This window comes from Tetrao urogallus (genome assembly GCF_951394365.1).
Source record: "Tetrao urogallus genome assembly, chromosome: 9".
In the NCBI taxonomy this organism is placed as follows: Eukaryota; Metazoa; Chordata; class Aves; order Galliformes; family Phasianidae; genus Tetrao; species Tetrao urogallus.
The window spans coordinates 13,886,068-13,909,025 of NC_136822.1; the positions used below are offsets into that span (position 1 = coordinate 13,886,068).

The 22,958-nt window shown below is 44.8% G+C and overlaps 1 protein-coding gene across 4 annotated transcripts in view; it reads right to left on the reverse strand.

Annotated features, from left to right (window-relative positions):
• Window positions 1–22,958, reverse strand: part of LPP (LIM domain containing preferred translocation partner in lipoma) — a gene marked incomplete at both ends in the record, with an annotated part of 195,997 nt that overhangs the window by 127,579 nt on the left and 45,460 nt on the right. For 2 of the 4 annotated variants that reach the window (XM_079539518.1, XM_079539515.1), the window contains one exon: window positions 22,086–22,235. In XM_079539518.1, coding sequence (XP_079395644.1) covers window positions 22,086–22,235 — 150 coding nt within the window. Of the gene's footprint in view, window positions 1–22,077; window positions 22,236–22,958 lie in introns of all 4 variants that reach the window. The other 2 variants (XM_079539517.1, XM_079539516.1) reach the window with 2 other exon arrangements.

Here is a 22,958-nt window from a genome sequence, read left to right on the forward strand (position 1 = left end):
GGAAATTGGAAATTAATGGTGTTAGCCATTAAAGTTTAAATTTACAGGAAAGCCCCAAGGCAAGGCTCCTGCAAAGCAGCAACCCCATTAGGTCCCTAATTTCTCTGCCGTGAGGATTAATGCACTGAACATGGTAAACACACACAGCAGCATCCCAGGGCGCTGGTGCAGGACTTGGCAAGTGGGATGCTTGGAGCTGAGCTGGAGGCAGAGTCAAACCCTGAGAATGGCCTTCATTAACAAAGCATCTCTTTTCTTTATGGAGGCATGTGTGGCAGTCTCGGGCAGGGTCACCCACACAGAGGGATCAGGGCTGGGACAGCCATTGGGAACAGGCTCCTGTGTACCCCAACACCAGCCCTACCCGACTCACCCTTTCCCTCAGCAACTGAGCTTCCACATTAACGTCCTGTAAGTTCTAGATGGGAATGTGCAGGCCCTAAGCCCCAGGACTGTTCTTTTCATATTTGCGTCTTGAAACCATGTGGCTTATTTCATGAATGACAGATTCCCGAGCCCACATCCAATCCAGAGCAGGTGTAGCTCCAGTGGTTTCTGTGCAGCCACATCTGCTCATACTCCAGGGCAAACGCCAAACTATTTACTGCTAGTTAAAATTTATTGCAGTTTCAGTCTCACATCCCAAAACTGCTCTTGTTCAAAAACTCTTTTTAAATCCTTCTTTGCTGACTGAGTAAAGGAAACCTGACAATTAAAATGGTAAATTGTTCAGAACCTGTTCAGCGCCCAACTGAAGATCTTCAAACACTTTGGGAATTTAAATGCATTCGATCACTCCCAAGCCTGGCACTGCTGCCCATAGAGCTGTGGGTGCCTCACCCCTGGAAGTGCTCAAGCCCAGGTTGGGGGGCCCTGGGCAGCCTGAGCTGGTGAGAGGCAGCCAGCCCATGGCAGGGGTTGGGGCTAGGGTCCCCTCCAAACCAACCAATCTGATTCTATGATTTTTATGAAGCCTCTTGCAAAGAATAAAAAAAAAAGAAAGTATCTTATAAAATCCCCTCCCAAACAAGAAGGTGAAGTACCAGAAGCCTTCAGCGCCCTGCCTGGGAGCAGTTTGCCCCTACAACTGCTTATCCAGCAAAGCAGAGGAAGGGTGGGAAGGGCAGCCAGGAGCTCCAGCAGCTCTCTGCCCTCCCATTCTCACCACTTCATCATGCAACAGACACAGCTGTGCCATCACACGGTTGTCTATGTTTGCCCTCAAGGGCCAGGACAGAAGATGCTGAAAGCATTTGATCCGCATGGTATGAAATGCCAGCGCTGAACATAATTGTTCAGCAATGAAAATTCAGACATAAATAACTGCCTTGTTTCAAACAAGCAAAAGGATGTCTCTGTCTGTAGGAATCTCACAAGAGGGAGCAAAGAAGCAGGGTGTTCCCTTCCTTTTATTATTACCCCCTTTTATTTCTTTTTTAGCGATGTCTGGAAAGAAGCTATCAGCCAGAGGAGCTGCTCCGACGCTGCTGTGGCAGACGGCAGGCAGGGCTCTGCCTCACCAGGGCTGCATGGGGAATTCTGCAGCAGGAGGAAACAACGCGCAGGCTGCCGTCCGCATCCATATAAATTGCTGTCTGCCGCTCACAGCACAAGTTGTTCTGAAAACAAGAGTCAATCATCTGGAGCCTTATTTCTGTACATTTCCTGCAGGGGTCTCATGAAATAAATGAGAATAAATGTAAGGGCGAGAGTTCCTATTAAGAGCAGCCTCATCAGCATCACCCAGCCAAGCATTTACGTCATCAGCATGCTAATTTAATCAGACCTGAGCAGTGATGCTATAAATGGATTACCATCCCAGCTAGCGTGGTTACCGAGGTAACCCAGCCCTTTGTGCCACAGATACAATCGGCTTAATGATAATAAAAACCTCAGCACAAATGAAACAGAAGGAAAAGCCTGACAGGGCTGACGCATACGTGACCCTTTCTCTCTTCTTCCCCCCTCCTCCTTTCCCCAGCCTCAGCCGCTTACTTGCTTACTGCAATAAAATTAAGTGCTGCTGTGATCTGTATGCACAGCATTCCCATAGGGAACACGCAAGTAAATAGAACCCGCGGAAATAATTAATACGGGCCAGCAACTAATGCCGTCAGCACTACTTAGTCATTCTGCAAACCCTGAACGGGAGAGGGAAACAGAGACAGAAATGCCACACGGATGGACTCCAAAGAGCCTGTGAAAGACTTCAGAGAAATAGCTGCTTGCCCCCAAGTAGCATTAATTAGATCAATTAAGGGCTTGGGACAAGAGCTGACTGCAGCAATGAGCATCCCTGCCCACTGCCCATCCCTGCTGGCAGGGGATGCTCCCACACCATCTCCTGCTCAGCTGACACTGGAGGTCAAACAAGCATGGGCAGCCCCAGGAGCAGCCAAGGACCAGCCAGTGTTTCACCTGCACAGCTGCCAGAAGAGCTGGTCCTCAGTTTTTCTGCAGAGACAGCACCTGCCAGCTTAGCATGGGATAAAGGACGTCTCTGTGAAACATCAGCCTCGATAGGCTAAAAGGCGGATTGCAGTCTTCAGCTCCATAAGCTCTTCATCCAGATGAACCCAAAGCTCCCTGCAGATGCTCAGACCTCTCACCTGCCTGTACTGCAGCTCACTGCCTCACCTGTCAGTGCTCCATCTAAAAGCACCAAACACACTGGCCACAGCAGGAACATGCATGACAGCCTCAGCTTTATCCAGCTCCCAGCAGGTCCTGCTCCAGCCTAGGCAGCACCCTAAGGCATTAGCATGAGGCCAGTAACGTTGATGGATTCACCAGGAGTGCAATGAGCTCTCAGCTGCCCATCACATAAACACACACACACATCAACCGTGTTGTTTTTTAAAGCCCAAAATGCAGCACATGCAGCCTATGGAAAAAAAAAGTTTCCCCAATATTTACTACTGGACATGTATAGAAATGCCTTTGTTTCTTGCTCTAGAAGAGTTAATCTCAAGTCCTTCTCATGACAAGAAGAAACGAGGAGTGCTGCATTTCAGCATCAACAAGTGGATAGGAGACAGCATCCCAAGACCCACTCCCATAACAGACATTAAGGCCACCAGTAAGATAAACTATTTTTCAGTTGTTAAAAAACCACCCCTCCCGTTTTTCTCAATTATGTGCCGTGTTACCTCTGTGTCAAATCTATGCGTGAAGCTGATGGGACTGTGTGAAAGAAGCCCACAGGAATGGGCTCACCAAGCCAACCCAGCACTTTTTTTTTTTTTTTTTTTTTTTTTTATACACAGAGCAGAGGTATCCAAGTGCTTGGAAATGATACAAGCATTAGTGAGATCAGTTCTTTCAGAAGATGAAACTTTTTATGAAGCGGCAGAACCAACAAACACAGAACAGCCTCCATGCACTGTCACATGTCCCTGTAGTGAGCAATGATAGCAGATTTGTCTACAGAATAGAAATATTCAGGCTCATCTCTTGGGAAATCTCGCTAAATACTTTCTCACTCCTCCATTAAGTGGAAGAGCTCCAACTCTCCCAAGAAATGTATTGCATGTTTCTAGAAAAATAGTTGAATATTTCCTTGAGGAGCCCTTTTAGATCAGATTAGAGGAGTATACTTCTCCTGAGAAAGAAGGAAATGCTATTCAAACGACACAAAATTAGTATGAAAAGTTAAACTCCAGGCTGGAAAAATCTGCCTAGAGGTATGTGACTACAGCACTGGGATTGATGATCTTTAATATCTCTATGAAAGATACTGACAGTGGGACAGGATACTAGTCAGAAAGACCTAGACAGGCTCAAGCAGTGGGCTCAGGTCATCATCATGAGGCTCACAAAACCCAAGTGCAAGGTCTAAAAGTACAAGCTAGGGAATGTAATAATAGAGCCCATCCCTACTGAGAAAGGCTTGGGAAATCTGGTGGACAGCAAGCTGGACATGAACCAGCAACATGCCCTCACAGCCCAGAAAGCCATCCAGATCCTAGGCTGTGTCAAAAGCAGCATGGCAAGCTGGGGGTTGATCCTGCCCCTCTACTCTGCACTGGTGAGGCCTCACTGGAATACTGCATCTAGATGTGGAGTCCTCAGTAGAGGAGAGATGTGGACCTGTTAGAGCCCATCCAGAGGAGGGCCACAAAAGTGATCCAAGGGATGGAACGCTTCCCTGCAAGGACAGACTTGAGAGAACTGGGGCAGTTCAGCCTGGAGATAAGACTCAAGAGCAGCCTCTCAGTTCCTGAAGGATAGCTGTAGAAGGAAGGGGACAGACTCTTTAGCAGGGTCTGCAGTGATAAGACAAGGGAAAACGTTCCAAACTTAAGGGACACAGTCTGGATATAAGGAAAAAAGTGTTTTTCTTTTTAATAAAGGTGATGAGGCACTGGTACAGGTTGCCCAGAAAGGTGGATGCCCTGTCCCTGGGGACATTCAAGATCAGGCTGGACAGGGCTCTGACCACCTAATGGAGCTGTAGGTGTCTGTTTATTCCAGAGAGTTGGACCAGATGGTCTTTAAAGGTCTCTTCCATCTCAAAAAATTCTATTGTTTTATGACTTTACCTGGTGTTCACAGGTGGGAGTAACCCCAGCAAAGGTAATCGAGGACAAAACTCCTTGAATTGAAAGGCAGATGGAAGAACCCAGAGCTCTGGAACTGGTGTGACTGTTGATATGAAAAAGCAGCCATCACCTTTACTAAAATTTAAAAGTCATCGTGACAGCTTGAGAGATTGTGACCTTTAAGTGACACACCAGCAAGCTCTACTCTTTACAGTGTCCCCGTGTGCAACCAGGGGGAGATCTGGAAATGCAGCATCCTGGGGTGCCTTTATTACTGCAGACATTTGGACGTGCTTGTGAGTTTAATCGATAGCAGAGATGAAATCAGAAAGAATGTGTGGTCATGTCTGCATATAACATTCCAAAGGCAGAAGGCAAAGAAAAGTGGAGCTGTTTTTTCCCAAAGCAGAGCAATCCCTCAAGCTGCAGGTACAAATTCATGCATTTGAAACTCTCTTCATGCAGTGCTTTACACCCCAGAGCTGCCCATAGTTATGCAGGATGTTGGTTGTCACATCCATTACAACTGTAGGAGTATCATCTCCTTTTATAAAGAGGTAAACGCTGATACAGAGAGGTCAGAGACTGATGGGTGGACTGCCATCAGCAGAGGCCGAAGACGCAGTCAAGCACAAATAAGGAGGAATAATCCCGATGGAGGCACTGTGCCAGGCCAGACTGCAAGAAGGATGGGCAGCAGCTCCATCTTAACATGTGTACATCCACTTAGCAGCATGTTTAAATCTCAAGTACAATTAATTTCCAGTAGAGTCAAAGGAATCTGTATTTGGAAAGGAGCTTTTTTAGATCACTGTTTTAAGGAAGCCTGAAAATTAAAGCACACAACACCACAGGTTTCTAAGAAAAAGGGAGGAATTGGCATTGATGTCGCTTGTTGCCATTAATTTCAATGGAAACTACAGGTGTGCAACACTTCAGAGAAAGCCCTTGAACATCTCCACTGCCACAATCAAGTGAAACCCCAACCAGCAGCCTCCCTCTTCCCCTACACCTTGCTCCTTTTGCCAGCCAGGTGAGCCCTGGGGTGGTAACAGCACAGCAGCCCCATCCAGCTGCACGTGTCCCAGCCACATTAAAAAAAAAAAAAGAATTAGGTGTTCATTAAAATTTACAGTATGCTTCTAACCTTTTTATAGTTAGATGCTTGTTCTCCTGGCCATAAGATTAGGTATGCTACGCTGGTTTTTTTTTTTTTTTTTTTTTTTTTTTTTTTTTATTATTATTATTGGCTTTTGTTGCCTGCCCCACATCTTATGTGATTTAGTGCTGTGGATCAATGCCAGGTAACAACTCAGGCTCCCTTGTCCTTCTTCCACAGCTGCAGAACAGCCAGCACTGGCGTTTCTCTCTTCTTATAGGACTCACAGCTTATCCAGGAGGGATTGCTTCAAGCTTCTCTGGAGATGACTTCCCAGCACAGCAGGATTCCTGGCCATCTGCAGCAGGCCCTAACTCTGGGCGTCAGTTAAATCAACGACCAAGAAGGAAATACCAGGGAAGCTGTCTGTGAAAGAGTCAGTAGGCCAAATACTTATTTCATTGCTTATGATGGTAAAGCTGAAGTTTTACAGCGCTGCTTCCTACAGCTCAAAGCCTTGTCATCCACAGGCAACATCACAAGAATCATTTTCTTACTTTCATTATTAGCATGGCTCTTCCAGTGACCCACAAAGGTAAGCAGCACAACACGCACTTGCCAGCTGTCTATGCTCCACATGCACTCTAAACCCTTTGAAAAACAAGTCTTCTCTCTGTAACTGAGCTCATTTCACTTGTTCAGGTTGGCTCAAAACAAACAAGCAGCAGAAATACTTTTGCTGTTTAGTTTCCTAAAGGGATATTATATCCTCAAGAAGCATTAAGACAGTGACCACGCTGAACAGAGGAACCAGAAGCTACAGAGATTGCTGTCTTCGAAACATCTGCTCTGCTTTTCCAAGTCCCTCAGATTGCAAAGGAAGCCAGAAAATGAAACCTTCAGTAATGGCTCATTTCCAAGGCTTTACAAACAGATCAGTGGCAGGCCACAGAATTATGCTTCAGGAGAGAGTAGAGCATCCACAGCCGTTTGCTGGGCACTGAGGCTGACAGTGGCTGCAAGGCAGCTGAGGACCCTTGGGGGAGAAGGAGACATGCTGCCCAGGGCTCTGGCTCTTCTGGGGAAGACTGTGGACTGGTCCACAGCCACCAAACCCACAGGTGATTTGGTGCAGCCTTACCTTTTGCCAGCAAGTCTTGCCACAAGCTTCCTTGCTAAACTGCAGAAAAGAGGTTGGAAGGGACCTCAGAGGGTGTGCAGCCCAGCCACTTCTTGTAGGGCCAACTCCATCCATGCTGCTCCTGAGATGCTGACACAACCTGACCTAAATGCCTTCTGAGGGCCCTCTGTTTCTCAGTGCTGTCTTTTTGTAGGGTTACCTATCCCTCCTACAGCAGTTTAGCTCAAGCAGCTAATCTAAACCTCCCTGATTAGATTTTCAGGCCAAGACTTTGCACTTTCCCAAGCAGGCATTCAGAACCTTTTCTTCTCCTCTCCCTCGCAGCTGAAAGTAGAACAGACCCTGAACAATTAGGAGATGAGAACACCCACAGGGATGAGGTTATTTACATAAACAGGATCACAATGTGTGTGTGTTTATCTATTTACTACTTGAAAGAAAATACCGCAATCTCTTCTCTAATTAAAACACCCAGTTTGCCCTGCTGCACAATTGCTAAGCAGATTTAAAATGGGGACTTCAGTAGCTATTTTATGGCTAATCAAATGAGTAAATATAATGATCTGCTCCAACTCCCATTCTGATTACAGTATAGCTATTTCACTCCCTAAATAAGATCCTTGCACCCAAAAAGAATAACTTAACGAGCTTAAGAGCAGAATGTTAGGCTCAATTTCTCTGGAGGGTAATAGAGTGGGAGTGTCTGTATAATTAGCTTTGTTGGGCTTCCTCCCTCACTATACAGAGCTTTCACCATCTCTACAGGTTCCCATGCACAATAATGCAGAGCACATTGGATTCGCACTGGCTTGTGCAGAGCAGTACTGGAAGACAGAAGGCTTGAGAAGCAGTAGTGCTTTCAGCCCAAAAGGGCTCAAGTTTTAATTTAGCTTTAGCTATAAAAGCACATGTGTTCGTGCACATATTTTATTCATCTCCAGTGTACTGAACTCTTAAATGTTTCTGAAAGTTAGATTCTCCAGACTACAAACACACTGATCAAATCAGAGCATAAATCACAAAAGTACATCCAACATTTTCTCCACAACGCAGAACTTGAAATTAAATTAACATCTCACAATCTGTAAGACAAAACATTAACTAACTCATTTTGAAGAGTCTGATGCTGAATTCCCTTATAGAAAATAAAAGTATCTGATATACAGATTTTCCACTGCAAGAGGTAGTTTTTATATAAGTTGGCAAAATTATATTTTGTTCCTGCAGAAGATCTGAAAATGCTTTCTGAAGTCAGACAGCCAGGTGGGATATGTGATTATTGCCATCTCTGTTTTACAGATGGAAAATAATGCTAGAACAGTTTGAAATATCACCGAAAATATAGGTGGCATGTCAGAGACCTGGAAGGAGAAGGAACACAATAGATTCCATTTGGTCCCAAAGCACTCTGCCTAAGACAGACCACTCCCAATGAGCCATGCAGTCACCAGGTATCTTCCCTATCACTTCTATTTGGGAATATCACAGTGACCACGGACACTACCTCCAGAAACCATCACATAGAAGTCTTGGCAATGAGAAACCAAACTCTAGTCAAATTACTTGATTTAACTGCAGTGGCTACAAACAAAACTGAAAGAACAAGATGTCAGGGAAGTTGCTCCAAAAGGCATGTAAAGCAGCAGACTCAGGCTTCAGTTGTTCAAAACAAAATCCACAGTTAATCCGCTGTTTCAGACTAAGTTAACTGCAAATAACAAAAGGAATAATACAGGTCCAGGAGCCACCTCCTTTGCTTCAGCATTTCCAGTCTCTAGTTTGTACTTAGCTACTCCTGAACAGAACATATGATACAGCACTTAACTCTCCCACTTACTCTGAAACAGCCAAGTATACCAGGACTTTTTAGCCTTGAAAAGCAACGACTAAAGCTATGTGTACAAAAGCAGGAAAGATTGCCCTGCCTCTTTCAATGAGAACAACAAGTAATGCAACACAGCCCCAGTGGGCAGCAAACAGCACACAGAAGGAAGGGAGTCTGCCCATCTCCATGGGACTCCTGTGCCTTGGGATGTGTTACATTCCCGCAGTTCACTTGAGTTCATAAAGCAGTTAGATGATCCGACAGAAGAAAAAACCCAACTGAGTATCGTAGGAAACCACTTCTGATTAAGTCAAACTCTGTGAAAAGCAGATTACCGGATAAAGGGGCAATATTGCTATAAATTTGCCTTATTCTTGTCTTCTTCAGTACTAGGAAAAACACCAAGCTGAACTGATCATTCAACCGAGCCAGAATGGAGAAACTCAGGTTGTTAATTTCAGACCTACATACACTGACAATTAACAGAAAGACACCAAAAACAAAAGGCTTAAATTCCACCTTTAAATTCAGGCAAGGTATGTTTCTAGAACCCAGACTTAGGCCACTTCTGTTCCTGAAAAAAAAAAAAAAAAAAAAAACAACAACTGCAAACAGCAGTAGACCAGTATTTTAATGATAGGAGCTGAAACAAAAGATACTTATGTGATTGCACTTAGGATGGGCCTTCCCCACTAAGTTCAGCTGCAGACTATAGGGTCCTACAACATTGCAAAAGCACTTATCCAAGTCCAGGAAGCAGATTAGTGATGCTTTTATCAGATGAGCCAAGCCAGTACCAAAGCTAGTTCTTCACAATAGCAGTCACTTCATACACTTAAAAAACAGTCTGACAGGAAAATGAAGTATCAGAAATTCTTCAAAGCATCAATTTCCCATAGAGTGTGTAACACAACAGAAAACAAAGCAAAGCAAGACAGCAGAGCAGAAAGACCACAGCAAGCAAGTGGCCAGACACAACAGCAACAGGCACAAAAATAAGGAGAAGAAAAAAAAACAACCAACTACTTACCTTAGGAAAGCCTCTAAGGTCCACAAATAGGCACAGATCTCCAGACAAAATATTCTTGCCTCTACTGCCAACCCTTCAATGAGGTCTGGGAAGGGTGCATCCTGGCTCCACCTCTTCCAATCACTCAGGTACATTGCATGCACCTGAGCTCCCCCTGGCTGGCCCTGCCTTGCCACCAGGTGCTCAATCACTGCTTCAAGCTGTGACTCAGAATTTCCCCTACAGAGCAAAAACCAGTCCCTTCTGTGTGTGAGAAGTCCAATTAATAGAGGTTGAGTCAACAGCATGTGATAGAGCTGACACTGGATGCAACTCCAAGGAAGATGGCAGTTCTAAGCACAAAGCTCCTTATACCATCCTGCACTTCTCTGAAGGAATAATTCCCTGTTGCTGGGCATCATGTCCTACCTGGAAGCAAGTTTGGGCATCTCCCACAAAAAGATGGCCTTTGCATTCCCTGGAGCCATAAGCATTCAGATCCACAAACATACATTAGCAGTAAGGGACTGGTTTGGGTGTACAGGTATTTGAATGTATGTTCTTAAGCTGTTCAAGCACACAGCAGATTGAAAATGGAGAACAGCAACCTTGGCATATTTCTAAGGCCAACAGATACCTGGTTTGCTATTGGCTGTGTCAGCTCAGCCACACACGAAAGTCTAACAGCACTAATTTTCAAAGTTGTGCTCAACATAAGCCTTTGAGAGAGAGAACTTATCCCAGTCCACCCGGTGACAGAAGAGTATAGAGAAGAAAACCTGAGCGGTCCAGATGCAAATACTACAGATCACAACAAGCATTACCTATGCATCCTCACTGCACCAGGTACAAGCACTCACCCACATACTCAGCAGATGGGCAAAGTCATGGGTTTATCTCTCTTTAACAGGAAGAGTGCAGCCCAGAGACACAAGATGGCTCAGCTGATGTTAAACAGAAGCGTGTGACGGATCTGGGAATATTGGGGACATGTCTACAATGCAGGTCAGAGGGAAACTCACCTCCTCCTCAAGGTCAGTGTGGGACTACACTAAAAGGAAATCCAGGTTAGGGACAGATGCTTCAGGCTATTTCTGTCCACCTCTTTTTCAGTATAGCCGTACTATCTTTAGTAAGCTTGGAGGCAACAATTAGAAAAGCTGATGCCAAACATCCCAGCCTGGCCTTTCTCAGGAACAAATCCCAAATTCCTACCCATCAGAGGTCTGGATGCCCATCAGAAAGTCCTGCAGAACACAGCAAGGAAACCCCCTTCAGGGTTCAATTTGCTGTTTTCCAACAGCAGACATTTTCAGTCTACAACATTATCTCTTCCATCTTTCCCCACTGCTTGAAATTAAAATAAACATGGACCAGGGCCTAGGATTTTATCTGTCACATATTGCTATCATTAAACACACTTGAAATGAGTGGGTTTAGTTCAAATAAAACTGTCTCTTCCCTCTCCCTTCCTCAGCTCAACAAACATAAAATAGGAAACTGCACTCCAATACATTCAGAAGCAGTACACGTTACATCACAAGTAGATGATCCATCTGGCAGGCTGACACAGTAATAAGTTTACTTAATTGTCAGGTCGGGCGTATTACAGATCCAGTCTGTCAGTCCTTTTATTACAGCTTTGTACTGGGGAATTTAAACCTCCTTCTACTCTGTGTATCTATCTGCAGCACGGGAAGTGAAGATGTGCACATAGCACACGCGTGCACACACATACAGGAAGTGGCATTCCCAACGAGGAGATTAAATTAAGTAAGGAAGTACTGAAGTGAAATGGCTCTTAGCAGCTATATATGTTTCAGGCTGGAATAATAACCCAAAGAAAGCCATGAGATATTTACATTTAATTTACTTGAAACTGGACTGGGGAAAGCACTGATTATACGGGATAATCCAGCACTGGCTCAGAAGCGAGAGAGCCAGGAATCCTCAGATGTTCCCTTCATTTATACTTTCTAAGCCATCAGCCTGTTATTCTGTTTTTGGCACCCTGCAGTTCCTCTCAAGCAGACAGTCTACTGAGATTGTCCATATGTCCTCAGGAGATATCGCTGAGTACACTCAGCATATGATCAAACTCATCAAATGCCTTTAAAAACATACACAAACCAAACCAAACCTTTTTCCTCCTTTGCCTTTGCATCTTTCTTCATCTCCCTCTCTTCATTAACAAGCTCAACTCCAAAGTGACTATTTACAGGAAGACTTTCAAGTGTTCTAAAATACAATTTGTAGGAAAGATGCCAAATATAAATTGTATTCTCTAGACCTGCATGCATTTGTGATTTTACACGAGCACGCACACATATGTTCAATATAGAAACAGCAGGTGTTCTCTAAAGTTTTATTGCTGTTAGTTAGAAATGACCACATTACTCAACAGTGTTGAAGCCAAGTCTTGTCAAAGGCAAGGCTTGCCAAAAAAGCTACGGTGCCTGTTGACTTCAAGCATTCTGCAGCACTGCTTTGGGGTGCTGGTTCTTCTAGGCACCTCCAAAACCTGACTGTGGTCCACTCTTACCCTAAGGAAGCACTGAATGTTGTATCCTCTGTGCAATAGCTCTGCAGCTATTCTATGCTATATTCTATGCTAATCAGAATGCTGTCTTGAGCACAGCAGCCATTCTGTCATTGTGGCCTCATAAAACACTGTGACCTTCATGGCCACCTTGTCCTGCAGCCAGACCCCCTGTCTTGGACATTAGCCTCCGCTATGGACTCCAGTCAAAATGTTTCCAGAAAAAAAGATTAAAGGAGTTCAAGATGACATTTGTACTATCTTCCAGCTCAAAGAATCCCAGCTGAACAACAGTGGCTTATCCATCACATTTGAAGGCTACGAACAGTCTTAACTGTACGACTATCTCATGTAATACACAGTTGGTCTCTCTGCAAGCCAGCACAGTAATTGACCCCTACATCTTCTTTTCACCTCTTGATAACCGTGACTTGAAAGGATGCACGTGCATCCTGGTTTTCTGCCAGATAGAAACTGAGCTGTTCTTCCCACCTTTCTTGAATCCTCCCCGGATCACTCATTACGGTTTTGGAACAGGGAATCAAAGCTGCCTGAGCCTTCAGGAAGATGGGAGTGATGGCTGGTAGGCAAGGTGGCAACTCTTCATGGCTTGGAGCTTCTTGGGACAGCAACAAGTTCTCACTGACCTCTTACACATCACTCTGAAGGGGACAACACATGCAGCCTGTCATCAATCCGAAGATAAACACCAGTGCTATTTTTGACAGAACAGCAGGATGCTGACCTGGGCTGTGATAACAGCCGTGAGACTACCACAACAATCCTATCTGCCTTTACATGCATAATGCCATAAAAACTGCACAGCTGCCCTTGCTCTTGCTCTCCTTACTCATATGCAACTACTGTTTTCTAAACAAGAATTCACTGTAAGACTTGAACTGTTTTCTTTGGGTAGAGAGCAATCAGTCTCAGACTGAAAACATCAGCAGAAATATTTATAATAACTGCCTCAAAATTTCATTTTTTCTGGATGGGTCAGTTTTTGGTAGTTGTTTTTGTTTGTTTGTTTGTTTGTTTGTTTGTTTCCCTTGGGGTTTTGTTGTTATTTCTTTGCTCTTAAGTCTCCAGAAGAAGACAGTAATAATCATTGGGCCAATGTGTTACTCATTTCCTATCAAAATGGCAGTGAGAGTGCTTGCTGTCAGCTGTGAAGCAGCATGTTAGGCTTATCTTGCTGCAATATATTTTTCCATTTCATCCTTTCATATTCTCACAGAAGTCTCCTATTCACTATTGAAACACCATATGGTGATAATATATGCTAACACAGGCAAAGTGACACAGTCCACAAGCCTGTTATTGAGCAAAAGTTGACAACATAAGGCTGAGAAAACTGTAAGTGCTTCCAAGCCACAGTATGTACGTCATCTAATTGCATTTTACTGTGATGCAAAGAAGTCTGACTCAAGGAAGGAACTTCCTTACAATGAAACTGTAACAGCCTGGAGTAATTTACAGTTATTTGAAGAGCTACAGGAAGAGTCTATCAATTCACAACTTTCAGATATGGGCTGGGTTTGGGTTGTTTGTATTTATTTTTTTTTTAGGCTAGGCAGCTTTAATATACAGGGAGAGAGAATGCATCTCAGCACCACAGTCATCTCTCAAAAGGTTCCCAACAGGAAGACACCAGGCAGTCAATAAGAGAAAATATAGACACAGTCCCTTAAACTGTCCACAGATACATCTGCCTCTTCCTCTCACGGTGAACGGTTTAGAACAAGAAATACCTTGCAACAATCCTGAGCGCTTTTCAGGCAACAAATGTACCATGTTTGTTTATGCACTAGCATAAGGTCTAATGTAGAATCTGCATGGCCAATTCTCTCTTTTCTGTAGGGTGCAACCCTACAAGCACTCACATCAGCGGGGTTTCTGCCAGCTCTTCTGTGGTCTCTGGCTAGAGATGGAAACCAAGGCAGTGCTCTGCCTACTTTGTGCAATGCCTACACTGCATCCCCCCAGAAACACTGTGATGGGCTGCAGCAGGCACCCAGCAAAGCCCTGGGGGGAGCAAAGTCCCAAGAGACGCATTGCTATGCAGGTGCTTCTTGGAGCTGCTGTGCTGTTCCCTTGGCTCTGAGCTATTTCCTTTCCCTAACGGGGAGGGAAACACAGCTGGTTCCTAGTGTGCACAGAAGAGAAATAGTCTACACAAAAGGAACAGAAACCATCAAGAGTGGAGCAAAGGAAGCCTCATTTCCTATGGACTTGTGCCTTGCATCTTGAGCAGGCTCTGATCCTTCCTGTACTCCCTCCTCACCTCTCCTGACTGCCCCTCCCGCTTCCCTTCTACTAGAATTAGCCTAGGCACTTATCTGTGTGCATCGGCCAAACAATCTGCCTTTGGAGATCCTGGTTACAGCACAGCCTGGAAGAGCAAAAGTTCAGATTGTGACAAGGGCCTGGAGCTCACTGTGCCCGCGTGGGACCAGCCCAGGGGCCATGGAGAGGACACCAAGTTCAATCCATATGCCAGGAGGAGTCAATGAGCAGATAGTGGTGGGTGTTGGGCGGGAAGAATTAACTGTGCTTCCATTTCCTAATCACAGAATCACAGAATTATTAAGGTTGGAAAAGACCACTAAGATCATCCAGTCCAACCAGCAGCCCATCCCCACCATCCCCGCTGACCACATCCTTCAGTGCCACATCCCCACAGTTCTGGAACACCTCCAGGGATGGTTATTCCACCACCTCCCTGGGCAGCCTGTGCCGCTGCACAACCACTCTTTCTGAAATGTACCAGCTATTCCCCTGCAATGCAGAAGAGTGGATGCCACGCACGTAGAGGAATCACTAAATAGTGCCACAGGACTAAGTTTGACTTAATTCAATTTCTTCCAGCCTTATACAGGTGGAGAAAACAGCTGATCAGTTCTCAAATGCTGATGGGATAAGTGAAGCTACAGGCCCAGAAAGAGTAGTGGTCACCATCCCTAGAGGTGTTCCAGAACTGTGGGGATGTGGCACTGAGGGACATAGCTAGTGGGCATGGTGGGGATGCATTTACTATTGGAGTGGATGTTCTGAATGGTCTTTTCTAACCTCAGTGACTCTGAGATTCTATTAATCCATCTGCATGTGCTACAAGAAGAGGGTGAGTGAAGGGTGCCTGGAGTCCACCCTCAGCTCCTCCAATGATCCATGTACGAAGCAAGACATTTCATCTACCTCAACCATGAAAGAGCAACACCACTTTTGTATTTCACTGGGCTGTTGTGGTGGTGAATCTGATACCACTGAAGAACTCAGATGCATCGACCCATGCAAGGATGCCAGCAGCCCACATTCCAGCACCACTCGGTGCCCCAGGGGCGGTAACTCTTTGTTGGGTGTGTGGACAGCTCGTGAAGTGTGCTGGATCCCTTTGAGATGAGAGCCAAATGAGCCAAGTGCCAAAAACTGAGGATGGGGAAATGATGACAGGCTTCCTGAGCTGACAGTGCACTGCAGCCTGATCCCATTGTGGGGAAAAATACAGAAAACAGAATCTAACAATAGGTAGAGGGCCTTGAACAGCTTTAGAAAGTAAGAGCCCAGCTCTCACCCACTCTCTGCAAAACAATCATGTATGCAGAAGGAAAAAAAGACCAAATTATGAGGTACTATTTGCTTTTTTATCACTGTTCCCAAAGTAAATGTTTGCCTTTATCCACACATAAATTTGAGATGCCTGCACAGATTTTGAAGTTCAATATATCCAGTACCAGTCATCAGCTAAGGCTGGAGCCAAGCACGTAGGCAGAAAACCCAAATGGATACCAAAAAAAAAAATGGAAAGGGGAAAGGGAAACGAAAGATTTTTGTGAACTTGGTTATGCACCAGAAAAAAAAAGGAGAGCAGTGGTGTTTTATTTTCACTGATGATAGTGCTACAGAAAGAAATAATACCCTGCGAAGGTCACTCTTATCCTGTTCATCTGTGACAAGCTGATAATCTGGGATCTCAGAAAATTTTCTTTAAAAGTCTTCCCGGACATGCTCTTAGCAGAAGGATTATGGTCTAATACATACCAGCAGATGCAACCGATTCCAGCATCTGCTAATCAGAGCAGCATCAGCCCACAGCACACGCCGGCTGAGCCGTGGAGCACAGGAAGGGTCCCCTCCTTGTGCCGATAGCCAAACCCAGCGCGCTGAGATCATCTGCTGGCTGTTCCTCTCTGCTCACACGCATGTGGACCAACGTCTGTGCCTCGTGTGTGCTCCTCTGACACACGTGTCCTGCCTGCATCAGGGCTCCTGGAAAGCTGTCACCTTGGGACTGTCGCAGGCTATGCTGCTGCTCCGCCCTTGGGAACGGGAGCTGCAGGAAGAAGGAGGTTTCCTGAATGTGGAGGCTTTCCTTCTTGACTGCTGGTGGAACCCATGGAGCTGGCTCCAGACGGGATGCTTCCTTTCCTGCTTCTGTAGTTCTGTATGGATTTTACGCACGGCACAAAATCACCGGTGAGAACACTCAGTTTCAGCCCACATAACACTGAAAAGGTCTTGGCAACTTTCTGAGTACCTGAAACAGCCAAATCCCACCAAGCCCCTTAACTCAGGAACCACCAACTCTTTCTGTCACCCAAATGCTACAGGAGGAGACAATTAACTCAGAACCTGCCAAATTAATCTCCATCTGTTTGAATCCCTACATTCTCATTCTTAAAAGAAAGAAAATCATAGAACCATTTGTGTTGGAAGAGACCCTTAAAGGCCATCTGGCCCAACTCCCTGCACTGAACAGGGACACCTACAGCTCCATCAGGTGTTCAGAGCCCTGTCCAGCCTGACCTTGGATGTCTGCAAGAATGGAGCACCATCACCTCCCTGGGCAACCTGTGCCAGTGCCTCACCACCATCAATGTAGAAAACATCTTCCTTATGTCCCATCTAAATCTCCTCTCTTTTAGTTAGAAACCATTTCCTCTTGTCCTATCAAATTGTCCCCAACATCCAAAACAGTAGTAAACATTGCATGGACCATGCCTGCAAAATCCTTTGGGTGCGTAACAAACCAGGCTCTGTCAGTTAACAAAACAAGGAAATCAGACTCTGAGCTTGGACTCATGAATTTGAATGGGCTGTTTTGAAGAGAGCTGTTGCACTCTGTCTTTTACAGAGCCCATATGCCAATCCCACAGCCCACACCAAGAGAAACCATAGGGCTTTCTCCCTCCAATGCTGAGGAATGCTCTGCTCCGTGCTGCTTGGGAAGCTTCATTCATGGCTGGAGTTTCAGCTCCACACAAGCAAAAATAAAAACCCCAAACCTTTAGCTGTGCATTCCTGGACCAGATAAAAATGAAGCATTAAGAATGCACATGAAAGAGTGCTCCTTAGGAGTGTTCAGTGCACAGCATTTTGCTTCGTTTTGTGGTTTCCAATCCTCTTCCATCACTCTGCAAGAAAATGAGCCCATTGCCTTTTCACTGTTTCTGCAATCCCCAACTGGTTGTCGAAAGGAGTGATGAATAACATCCAACGCTGTCAAACACTTAAATCCCTTTCAAACTCCAGTCATTAGATGACATTATTTCCCAGTATGTTTGGAACTTAATGAAAATGTATCACTGATTTTTAATTTTATTTTATTTACTTTTTTATTGTTCTGCAGCTCACACTGAGAATGAGTTTCTTTTCCTTCAAACTATTGCTTGCTTAGGCTGGCAGCGTGGGATAGTGGATGTATTTAGCCCAGGAGGCAACAGTACAGAGGCAGGGGTACAGGCACGAATCCTCAGACACCTCACCTAACTCTGCCATCATTTCCCCCATCTGTTAGGTGAGAAAAATATTTTATTTGTCTTCTTCATTATTTGTCCAAGAACATCACCTAAAGGACTTCAATCCAGACCAAGGTTTCATTTCGCTAGATGCAATACACGGGGGCAGGAGGCAAATCACATGCAAGTAGATGACAAGCTATGCAGATAGAGGAGGTTTCGAGAGGAAGCAAAACAGAAATGCCCCACCATGGTCATTTTGCACAGTGGTGATAACTGGGAGAGAAACGCATCTCCTGAGTCCCTCTGGATGCAGCTGCCCCTGAGAGCTGCACACACGTAGATTTGATTTTGATCATCAAAGCAATTTTTTTCTCTAGTCGAATACTCTGTAAATTCTGGTGACCTGCTATTTGCTTTTTTTAAAAACAGGCTCATTACTGTTGGACCAGGTACATCTTATTGCCTGGCACACCTCTCACAAAGTCCTATTTTGCCAAGCAATCTGCAGGAAATTCAGGGTAAAAACCAAGAGTTTCTGAAGGTAGGTGTCTGATTCCAAACAAAGCAATCAGCATTCAATACATAATTCACAGCAGGGACAAAAAATCCTGAGCTTTCATATGCTGCTATTTCCAGTATTTCATTTTCACAGCCTCTGCTGGAAGCTTTCTCTCCAGAGTCACAAAGTTTTCTTGTTAAAAAAGAAAAAAAAAAAAAGCAAACATTTATTTTATGGGCTGAAATTTGGCAGTTTTTTTTCTTTTTGCTTAAGGCCTTGCTGCACTCATCTCCTAAGCTAGAGTTTAAACAGAATAGTTTAAAAACATCCCTCTCAGTTGGGGAAAATACCTTTTAACAGAGGAGTTGGATGACCACAGCATCTACACAGCAGCCAGGCTGGGGTTCACCGGTTTAGGAACAGCCCCTACTCCCTTTCATGGAACTTATGCTCCTCCATGCCTTCCCTACACAACCTCCTTGTACTGTTACAAGTTGCAGTGGGTTCTCTGCCTCTAAACTTTCCAATGGGTTACTGCAATTTAAAGGTGTGATATGTAAACAGAAAATACATCACAGCTACACAAGAGGATCTCTGTACTTCATACATCACGCTAACAGTTCTGAATTTTACCAAACAGGAGGAAAATATTAATTAGATTTTGTCATAATGCAACTGCAGTTCTACCTACGTAAGGCTGATTCAGCTCCGTCCAAATCAACCACAACACCGGGAGACTGGTGATGAGCACGCAGCCACCTCCCAAGCTCAGGTGTTATTTGGTCCTTTCTAAAAATGAGTTCCAGCTGGACTTATGAAACACGGTGCCTCCCAGCAGCTCCCATGACAGGAAGCATCCCCAGGCACTGCTGTGCTGCAGTCAAAGATAACAACTCAGCGTTACAATTTTCTGTTGTTTTTTGATACGTGCAATTTGGAAAGAAAAACAAACAAACAAACAAACAACACAACGGCATTTTAATCCATTTTTGGCCACTCTGGCAACTCAGCCAGAGAAAGTCTCCACGGTGGGCTCAGCCCGGGGCAATGTCTTTGGGCCATGTCTGGGGTTGGCTGTAGCCCCCTGCGGTCTGAAACGTAATTCAGACTTTCCAAACCTGTGAGGAGGACACGAATCCCTCTGCTCCAGGGGCACCTCCTCGCATTGCACCGTGTCTCACTGCAATCTGGAACATGCAATGAGGATCAGAAGAGCTTCTCTCTTTGAATTTATGCCAATGAAGGTGGGCAGTGTTGGGCAAGCCACTCAAATCCTGCTATCACTCCTGCTCCAGCACGAGAGGACAATTTTATAGTTTAGTTTATGTTGCTTTAAAACTACTTCGAAGATCAAAGAAGAAGAAAAAAATAAACCCAATAATAAAATTCCTCTTGTTCCATAAGAGGAGCATCCCCAAGGGCAAGGTATACCTATACAATTATTATAATGCTTTAACTGCACAAGCACAACTGGAAACATCTCCAAAACAAGTTGTGACTCTTATCTTCCTCCACGCAGCCATTATCCTGATAAATTTGGGAAGGTCATTTGAGATGTAATCCAATAAATGCGCTGATGTTCTGAGTAAGTACCTCACAATTTGCAGCCTAATCTATTATCCCACTATAAGACCATCAAATGACTCACCAGTTTTAATACTTAGTACAGATCAAACAAAGAAAAATATCAAAGCTTTACCTTCTAATTCCACCCTTCAAGGACTCATCTGAGTAGTTTTTAATTACAGTAAATGACACATTCAACTCGGGCATTTTCTATTTGTAGCAGCCATAGTTGGGAGTTGCTGTAACTGTACTTTCCATGGGACGTTGCCACATTAACCAATAAATGCCAGAGAGTCTCGTAAGCCAAACACACTGGCTGGCATTTGGGATGGACAGCACCATCCTGCCGTTCCTGGGTGGAGGACAGATCTCCAAATCCTCAACCAGAACCTCAAGCAAAAAGCCACAGGAACAAACATGTGCAACTGGCAGCACGCGTTGGCGGGCCTGGAAAGTCAGATCCAGTCCCAAAGTTGGGCTGTGCCTTCCGAGGTGCAGTAACTCTAATTATGCTGCAGAAAGCTGCGTTTGAACTCTGCGAATTTTTTTAATAGGATGGGTACAAAATAAAAGCGGGGAAACAATCTGTTCACACAATGCCAGATCCCAAAGAGTATCAGGAAGCAGTCAGCAGTACTGGCAGATCACAAAACTGCAGACGCTCAGAGAATTGGTTACACGAGCTGCATGTCTCTACTAAGGCGCTGTGGTTGACTGCAGGCATTGCCAAGGAAAATGGGTGAGTGCCAATCTCTTCCAGTTAACTCTCTCACAGGGTTTTGATGCTGTAAAGTATTTCCCAATACCAGTGTGCATTTGTATCCGCTTGGTCCATACAAAGAAAGTGAGTGCAGATTATTCGACACAGTGCCTGAGCACAATCATTGTTAAGACTTGTCTCACTCACTGCAACAACAAAAAATACACTGGGAAGAGAACCAAGTGGTATCTGGGCTGCGCTGTTGCTCTCTTTGACTGACTGACCCAAATCAGACTGTTTATGTGGATATATCTGTTAGCTTATACAGCAATCATGTAGATGCAGCTGGAATGAAGGAAGAGTTTACTGGGCAGCCCCTGCAGAAGGCTGCAACAAGAGCCCCTGCCTGCAGACACCTGGGATGGGCTTGTGCCAACCTTATTCAACACCACTTTTGCTAAGTTCACATATTTAAACACGACCTTAAACCTAAACGAACTCTGGTCACTGTTTTAGTTCTGTTCAAAAGTATCATTTCTGCATTACTCAAAACAAATGCAACAGTGAAAAGAATTGAAAGAGCCACAAAATGAAGGGATAGCCTGTATGGACAGTGGGTGGGCGTTGTGTCACTTAACTCTCTCTTTGAATAGAATCAAAGGGTTTCAGTCAGAGCTGACAGTAAGGCACACATAGCTGCACAGATGCCTACAGACACGCGTACGTATAAGAAATGAGACAAGTTATGGGAACAGGACACAAAAGAGCTGCACAAATGGGCATAAACACTCCTGAGGTGATTATCAAGATCACATGCACTGCTCTTCTTTAAGTGCCACCGGGGTTTCACCACTTTCTCTGATAAAGACACATCTTACCATAGTTCCACACAGATGCTACCTGTATTAGTGGCAAAAATTAGTGACTCCTGCAGTCCTCACGTAGACACAGTGGATTAAATGGGAACAGCAACCCACTTTGCTGGGCTACAGCCACTCTGAACTGTGTCATTGCCACTGATCACACCACAAAAACAAACCAATTTGAGACGCAGGTACCTGGATTGTTTTGACAGTGTAACAGATAAAAGTTAACAGAATGGGGAAAGAAATGTGTAAAAGTATTGGTGAACTGAGCAGATTTTAGTTCACAAGCTATTGTTGACAGAAAGTTGGGGCAAAGGAAATGTCTTTTTCTTTGTAAACTTTTTGCTAACCATCTCCAAGGCCAATGAAACAATTGGGATCAGAGGCCCCTTGCTAGGAGGTACTGCAGCTTCTGAGCTGGTGCCCCTTCGGAGCGGCTGCACCCTTCATCCCATTGACAGCTACATCTGGATGCTATCAGGACACACTGGCATGCCTGCTCACACCAAATACCAGGCAGTTTGCAAACTGACTCAGCAGTTGCTTCTGGCCACTTTCCCACTCTGGGCTTAAGCAACATGCCACCAACCTGTTGGATCCGCGGTTTGTAGGGAGAGCTGCTCTCTAGATCGGCCAGGATGCTGGTGAGGGAGTCGATCTCTGCATCCAGGCTGGAGCGCCTCTCCTCAAGTGTCTTGCCACCAGGATTCACCTTAAAAAGAAGAAGAGTTCCAGTTACTCAGACTGTGGCCTGGAACATGGTTTCTTAGTGTCCTCAAAGGGAGCTGCCACCATGTCCCAGCAATAACTCTCAGGTTGCAGGGATTCTACAAACATGTTGAAATGCTACAGCTCTTTTCCAGAATCAGGGATGAGCAGAGAGGCTTCATCTCACAAAGATTTAGGCTGCTTTGAGGCTTTTCTTCATGCATTTCCCACAATGGTCCCATTGTGTTGACTTGGAAGATTATGAAACATGGTAAGCAGTGTGCTGCCAAGGTGTGCACAAAGGCAGTGGAGCTGCAAGCTGAGACCAGCACCCGGCCACCTGCACACCTATTATTACTTTGAATCACTCCATGGTAGCTCTACCTGTCTGATTCAACACTTCTTTACAATTTCCATCAGTCCCTTGAGGAGTAAAAAAGTTCAATTTATTTCTAGCAAACTCAAAGTGAAGGGCATGATTTGAAATAAGGAGTCACAAAGCAATATAATGAAGTCCTTGGGAAAAGGGTTATTGTTCAGGGAAATCCATGACCAGAGCAGACATCAACCTATATCCAGGACCCTTTTCAATCGAGTTCACCTTGCTCTCTCTCTGCATTTAAATTGGCCTCTTCCCATTTGCATCAGCATGGTCAGTACATTCGCATGGATGGGAAGAGACATGAATTTTCACCACCATCACCCACCTCTGGAAGCGAAGAACAAA